A 7,500-nucleotide genomic window follows, 5' to 3' on the forward strand; every position below is an offset into this window, starting at 1 on the left:
GGCAACAGTTTGGGGAAGGTCCTTTCCTGTTTCAATATGACAATGTCCCAGTGCACAAAGCGAGGTCCATACAGAAATGGTTTGTCGAGATCGGTGTGGAAGAACTTCACTGGCTTGCACAGAGCCCTGACCTCAATCCTATCAAACACCTTTGGGATGAATTGGAACGCCAACCGCGAGCCAGACCTAATTGCCCAACATCAGTGCCCGTCATCACGAATACTTTTGTGGCTGAATAGAAGCAAATCCCCGCAGTAATGTTCCAACATGTAGTGGAAAACCTTCCCAGAATAGTGGAAGCTGTTATGGCAGCAAAGGGGGGAACAACTCCCTATTAATGCACATGATTGCTCCAGGCATCCCTCTGGGCATCCCTCCAGGAAATGCTTCTAAAAATATATAAATAAATTTAGAAATTTTAAAAAGAAAAAAATTAAAAAATCTAATTGCAGTGAGAGATCTCCACATGGTATTACTATGGACCACCACTCAAAAGGGGCAGTGTGCAATCATCACAGATTCTCACAAGTTCACGTGAATGCCAGTCTTGGACAGTGCTGTTTATACCTTAATCACTTAATGCATCAAAATAATCAGGCCAAAAACAGGATGTATAAAATACATTAGAATGACTGAATAAATAAATAAACAAACAAACAAAACAAAACAAAACAAAATGTCAAACTTAAACCCAATGGACACCATGAATGCAAGGGTGCCCATAAAACACAACACCTTGCTGGCTTAAGGATAGGGAGAAGCAAAGGTAGAAAAACAAATTATGGAAGTAGAGGGGGAAAAAGAAGAGCCAGGAAAAACCAAAGATAAGTAAGTGAGAGGGCTCTGCGCATCACAAGTATAAAACTAGTGCAGTCGCTCTCAAAGTCCGTGCAGTCCCATTAAGAGATCGGTCCACCATTCCGATCAAGCGTTACAGGGACCATGTACCTGAAAAGTCAGCAGTTTCACCAGCGGCTTGCCTGCGATTCTCTTGTGACTGCAATAAATGCACGTCGTCGGTGTTGGATTAGACAAGAGACAAGCCGGTTGGCGACATGGGTGGTCGCTATATAATTGCATACTGGTCATACAGTTTTTGACGGATCGGGCTGAAATTTTTTGACAAAGAGGTTGATTATAGTGCGCATAAAAGCACAGAAGCCAATTTTTGATTTTCGAAAAAAATATATATAACAATATTTTTCTGATTTTTTTAAAAAAAATTCAAAGTGCCATTGCTAGGCAATGGTGGCGTCCATAGCAACAGTGCTCAAAAGCATACAACTAGATCCTGGTAAGAACCTACCAGTCAAGTTTCATCAAAATCAGTTGACTCCTCTGGCCTCCAGAGCTGTCCATTACATAGATACAGACAGACGGAAAACCTGAGAATAACGGTAGTCTAGCGACCACCCAATAATGAGCTTTGGTTAACTTGTCACATAACTGCCATGCATGTGGTGATAAGATGGAAGAGTGCTTTGCATGCATGTAACTCGACAATCTACTCGATATGTGGAAAATGATAAAAGCTGTCAGATATGAAGGAGGAATTTACATGTACAGAGCAGATCATATTGTTGCGGGGCCGGACGTCGGCCACGAGCATGACCGCGAGATGGAGCTGCAGTGTCGGCTTGACCGATCGCCTGGAATTCAGATCGTACTTCTTCGGAAAAGTCCGAAGAGTACGGGTCCTTTTCGGACCGTGAAGTGTCAATATTTCGGCCACGTGGTACAGGGTTATTCGCCAATTTTCAAAATACCTAGAGACCACGTGGCGATCTACCGAGTCTTCACACCCTCGACGGCACCCGTACGGAACGAGCCGCTTCGCGTACTCGAACCGTGTGTGACCCGAGCGGACAGTCACCAAAGTCCCGTCGGTCCAAATGTCCCCTTTCAGCCGTAACCGCTTTTACTATTTCTCCAACACGCAGCACTCTAAGCCAATGAAAGAATGGACACGAACGAGCTGAAACATTGAACAAATGGGGTTTATTTATACAATAATGGGGAGGGGGGGAACTAGGGAAGCACGTAAAGGCATAGCTAAACTGAATATAAGAAATGCAAGTATATACAGCAAAGGCACTTAACAGTTTACTACTTAAAGACGGGGCCCCAGACACACACGCGCGTACACAAATACCCCAAAATGACCGGAGCAAATGGTCTTTATTGAGACCTATCTTTGACCTGTCTGCCTCGTGCGGTCTTCAAGCTGGTCGGTCCGGCGAGAGGCGAGCCGAACCCAGACACCGGCAGGCGACCCTTGCGGTTCCTGCGGGGACTGGCGTCGCTCGAACTCTCCGTCGTGGTGAGGAGGACAAGGACGGCGTCGACCACGACCGGCCAGACAGGCTCACTGAGACGAGCGCTCCCGCAAGACGAATGCTCCAGCAAGACGAGATGTCCAGGTCGGGAGATGCCCCTTTCCTCTCTAGCTTTTCAGCTCTTCCGCGCTTCCGCTCTTGCTGCCTCGATCAGCTTCTGTCTCCCCTTTTATGCGCCTCCTCCGGCTCGACCCCTCCCCCACTCGGCCTTCGGAGAATCCCGGAGCAGAGTGTTCTTATTCTCTGCAGAACTGTTGTAACGGTCGTTTCTGTTGTCGTGCCCCCCCCCCCGCCGGCTCGACCCCTCCCCCACTCGGCTCGCAGAGAATCCGGAGCAGAGGGTTGTTCTTATTCTCTGCAAAACTATTGTAACGGTCGTTTCTGTTGTCGTTGCTGATTTGTTTTCCAATAGAAATCCTAACTATAAAAGTAAATCACAGCGCATGAACATTTATTTACCCATTAGACAAGGGAAAGGAAGCTATCTATAAAACACATACTTACCGATATAACTAATCTATAGGACCTGAATGTTGTGTGCGATAGGTTTCCAAATTCGTAACACTACCCCCTCCCCTTTTTACAGACTCGTCCCGAGTCGTCAAATTTTCGTCTGACCAGCATGTGTAAGTTTTCCCCTCGTACATTTTACCAGCGGATCCCTGAGTGCGACATTTTTTTTGTCATACATGTCCCGAAAAATGAATAACCTAATGCGCTGCGTAACTAACAAACTCACACAGACTCAAACGGACGACTTAAATAAATTGCCGGCATGATGACAGACATACACGTGGGTTAAACTTATTTACAATTTTACCTAATATTTTACACTAACCATGGCCCAGGACCTGGCATCTGTGGGAAAGAAGGCGCGGCAAGGTTAACAGTTTGTGTGAGGGTGAGTGCACAGCAGCTGAAGGCCAGTCATCCTCAGGGCCTGATCAAAAGGTCCCCCTTGAGTCTTACTTCTTTCTTTCCTACCCCCAGCTGCTGGAGGCTACTCACCCAAACCCGGCATGCCATATGCCGTCCCACAGGCCATTTGAAGGGGGTAGCCAGGCTGCCCAATGCAGTCTCTGGCTCCCTTGTGCAAGGACAGGGAGGTAGCCGGCTGCCCAACGCAGTCCCTGGCTCCTCCCTGAAATGAACTGGATGGAACTGGATGGAAGATGCAAACCACAAAATGAACTGGATGGATGCAAGAACGGTGCACGGGCTGCTCCAATACAGTCCCCGTGGTGTGGCTGCCTGCAGGGCAGTCTTTGCAAAACACCGGCGATCCTGGCGCACATGGTGATGATGATGACACAGGGGCAATGCAAACAAGGGTAGCAGGCATGGGGTTATGGCAGAGGCAGGCAAACAAGGCATGGCAAGGCAAGGCCATGCGGAACAGGCAGCTGTAGCACAAACAGGCCGGCATGTGAAGCTGGCCGGCCTCTGGTCTCGTTCCTTGTGGGTCTGGAGGGATTGCGGTGGTGCTGGCCACTCCGAAGGCGGGCTCGGACCTAACCTACTGTCTCCCCCCAACCTATCACCTTTTTCTGTCTCTGTCCATACCCACTCCCTTAATTTGCAACACAAAACCAAATTCAGCCCCTTTTTATTTATTTTATTTTATCTTTTTATTTATTTTTCTCTATAATCTCGTCTCCCTCACCCCCTTTATTGTCTTTGTCCGGCTAACCTATCATGTCAATCTATTCCCAACCCCTATGTTCCTATTTTTGGAGGGGATTAGGGAAGAAACTAGTGTCCTGTCTCGATGCCCGTCGAAGCCTCAGAATGGCCTCCTCAGAATTCAGCAATCTTTTCCACAGTGAGTCCAGCGGCCTACTGAGAGCGAAGAGATGGATGGTGCGAAGGGGTACATCTCCTAACTAACCTCGCATTTACTAATTTTTAAACTACCCCGGGGCTTTTCAAAACGCCTGTCACTTTAAACTATTGGTTCTAGAAACCATGATTCCCTTCGCCTGTGTTGGTGTCCATTATAAATTTGGGCCGAGCCCTCAAGTTTTCATTCGTGCCCTTGCACAATTTCGTGGCTGGGCAGCGTGGCTCAACTGGTAGGAACTTCCCCTCTGCCGAACTATAACCATGGCACCCCTGGCCCTGAGGCTGTCTCCGAACCTACCAGCTTTCTTATGAATGCGGGGGGTTGCCCTCTCTGGCATTGCCCCCCTTCCATGCCCATGTGGCATTTTGGCGTTACGGGGCCCGTTCCGCGGGTCGCCCGTGCCCACTACACTATCCCGGTCCCTTGGACCCTTGGCCTACCCTGGCCAACTACTTCGGTGCCCGGGGTGCCCATTACTCGGTACTCATCTTTCGACAGCCATCTCCCAGCCGGTCCATGAACTCCTGCACCCCTCCAAATGGGGTGCGTGCCTTCTCTCAACACCATCAACAAAACGACCTCCTTTTGGTAAATTTGACTAACCCACTAACTCACATTACACTGACCCCAGGGTTCCTTGGGTGGGTTTCACTCCTCCCCCAATCAGTCATTCACACCATGCATTCCACATTCACTCCACTCACCCACTCAGGCCCGCTGACCCATACTCACTCCTTGTGTATATTTTTCACTTTTCAATTCACACTCTTACTCTGCCTATGTTCCCCAAACTATCTCGTGTTCCCTCGTCACCCCTTAAATTAACGCACGTTCCATTTAATCTACGTAGCTAAGCTAGTCCCCACTACACATTCCATGTCTGTCCATGTCTTCGAGAAAAATCCATTTTCTAAATCTATCCTAAATCCCTCCGACTAACCCATTCCACGGGCTCCATGAGGGACAACTCATGTCCCCATGAAGCCGGTCTAAATGTCGCTAACCCTTCCCACTAACTCGTGCTTCCTTTGCCCAATCACAGGATGTCCACCACATCCTGCAGGGCCGTAAACTTGGAGCGAGGCTCTTTTTTTTCTGCAGCGCCATGGTGGTGGTTTAGGGCACGCCCGTCCATCCCGTCCAACGGGCGATACGTGCAGCCATGACGTCACCCTGCAGATTCCAATCAGCGCTCGCTTTCGGGGAATTCCCCATGCGGGACGACGTGCGCTGTTTCTCCAGCATTCGTGCCGCGAGATTCCCGGTGACGTCACTCGCACACTGAGCCTGCGCGGCTTCCCGCGCTGGCCAGCACGCGCGTAACGTCCCAGAAACCCGCTCCGCGTGTTCCGCGAACAGAACGCGCGGTATGCAGCACGTGGAGCTTTGTACACGCGCCCACGTGGGAACCCCCGTTTGCCGAATTCCATCAACCCTCGCCTACATTTTAACCATCCGCACGACCGTCTTTTCCGAAACGCAGGCTCCCTGAGAATAGCGCTCCAGCAAGACGAACGCTCCAGCAAGACGAGATGTCCAGGTCGGGAGATGCCCCTTTCCTCGCTAGCTTTTCAGCTCTTCCGCTCTTCCACTCTTGCTGCCTCTACCAGCTTCTGCCTCCCCTTTTATGCGCCTCCGCCAGCTCGACCCCTCCCCCACTCGGCCCGCGGAGAATCCCGGAGCAGAGGGTTGTTCTTATTCTCTGCAGAACTGTTGTAACGGTCGTTTCTGTTGTCGTTGCTGCTTTGTTTTCCAATATAAATCCTAACTTTAAAAGTAAATCATAGCGCATGAACATTTATTTACGCATTAGACAAGGGAAAGGAAGCTATCCATAAAACACAGACTTACCGATATAACTAATCTACAGGACCTGAATGTTGTGTGCGATCGGTTTCCAAATTCCTTACAATATCATATATTTAAACCAATTCATGGTTTTTGGTTGGGGGTGGGGGGGGGGTGTTGGGTTTTCTAATTGTGGTTCAGGAGAAATCATTTTAAAATTCCGTTTGGATTCAGGGCCATATATTTATTACACATGTCCCAGAGATGGCCGAGCCAGAGTAAGTAAAGGAAGCACAATTTTTGATGATCGAAGATAGGAGGGTGGAAAGGGATGGTAGTGGAGTGAGTGAAAGAAGGGAAAGAAGGTTGGGGAGGAGGGGATGGCGTGGAGATAGGTGTAAGGGAAAGGCAATATGGGGGGAGGCAAGGGGGTTCAAATAGCGACAGAATTGCGTACGTAATAAACAGATGGCCTCGAATATTCACACAGACTACTTATCACTCTAAATTTGTTGCCTTTGCCCCAGAATGCAAGTTTCAAGGCATGGAACTCCATTAAACATTCCTGTAATATCGACTTCCTTGTAAGACGAAGGGGTGGTTGACATCTTCGGTAAGCAAAAGTAACAGAATACTAAACTTCCTGAACATCTTCCACAAGTCTCAACCCTGTATTCCCCTTTCTCTCCCTCAATTTTTGAAACCTTCACCCCCCCACCCCACCCTTCACATTCCAGATGTAATGTGGATATCCAGGAGAACCCATTTCGCTGCACACATATTCAAACGTGTTTAATTTTGAAACTTGTACAAGAAAACGTAAAAAACAAAACAAAAAAAAAACAGCAACTCGGATTGAGGAGACAGAGGGTAAAAAAGGCCACATACTCACAGGGGAAACAGTTGGACACAGTGAGCAAAGGCATGAATGAACAGCAAGAGAGAAAATGATTTTCAAGTGAAACGATTTGCAGTGAAAAATTTTCAATCATAAAAATAATAATAAAAATAATAATAATGATAAACAAACCATACAAACTTGGAAGCAGCGACATACCATGCGCGCCTGCTCGTGTTCCTCCTGTGCCTTGCGGACATGTGCTTACGCTCGTACCTGCGCCGGTGCTCGGCGATGCGCTGTACCTGTGTGCCGCACCACACAAACAAAGATCGTGCAATTCATGTGGAACGCTCGCACAACAACCCGAAACAGTGTTCTAATCACAAATCTTCCTCTTCTTCCATTACTAAAAGGAGCAGCATGCATCAAGCTTCATTCTAAAGGGTTCCTGCTGCTGTGGAATAATAAAAATAGGACCGCACGTCCTGAAGCTCACCTGGATCAGGAGCAAGTCACTCAAACCGCCCGCAGACAGCCCGAGACCCTGATATTTTTTAATGCTTGAACAAACTTTGGTACATCATGGGCGATGAAGGTTGTGGTCAAGTTTTATCAAAATTGTGCGTGTAGTTTCAGAAGAGAGAGCAAATACCTATTTTAGGGAGTTAAATCCCCTCCTTACCCCCCCCCCC

General features: G+C 48.3%; 2 protein-coding genes across 9 annotated transcripts in view; one reads left to right on the forward strand and one right to left on the reverse strand.

Moving 5' to 3' along the window:
• LOC147009846 (uncharacterized) overlaps window positions 1–7,500 on the reverse strand; it is a 169,224-nt gene that overhangs the window by 159,015 nt on the left and 2,709 nt on the right. For 2 of the 3 annotated variants that reach the window (XR_015052807.1, XM_085861672.1), the window contains exon 2: window positions 7,025–7,110. Coding sequence is in view for 1 of the 3 variants with exons in the window: in XM_085861672.1 (XP_085717798.1) it covers window positions 7,025–7,110 (86 nt within the window). In the remaining 2 variants the exon portion in view is untranslated. Of the gene's footprint in view, window positions 1–746; window positions 998–7,024; window positions 7,111–7,500 lie in introns of those variants that run through there. The other variant, XR_015052806.1, reaches the window with a different exon arrangement.
• The window catches only part of ADCY9 (adenylate cyclase 9), a 186,647-nt gene that overhangs the window by 138,854 nt on the left and 40,293 nt on the right, over window positions 1–7,500 (forward strand). The gene's annotated exons all lie outside the window — the stretch shown is intronic.

This window comes from Eptatretus burgeri, chromosome 17 (assembly GCF_056783735.1).
Source record: "Eptatretus burgeri isolate ZD-2024b chromosome 17, Ebu_testis_v1, whole genome shotgun sequence".
NCBI classification, from domain to species: Eukaryota; Metazoa; Chordata; class Myxini; order Myxiniformes; family Myxinidae; genus Eptatretus; species Eptatretus burgeri.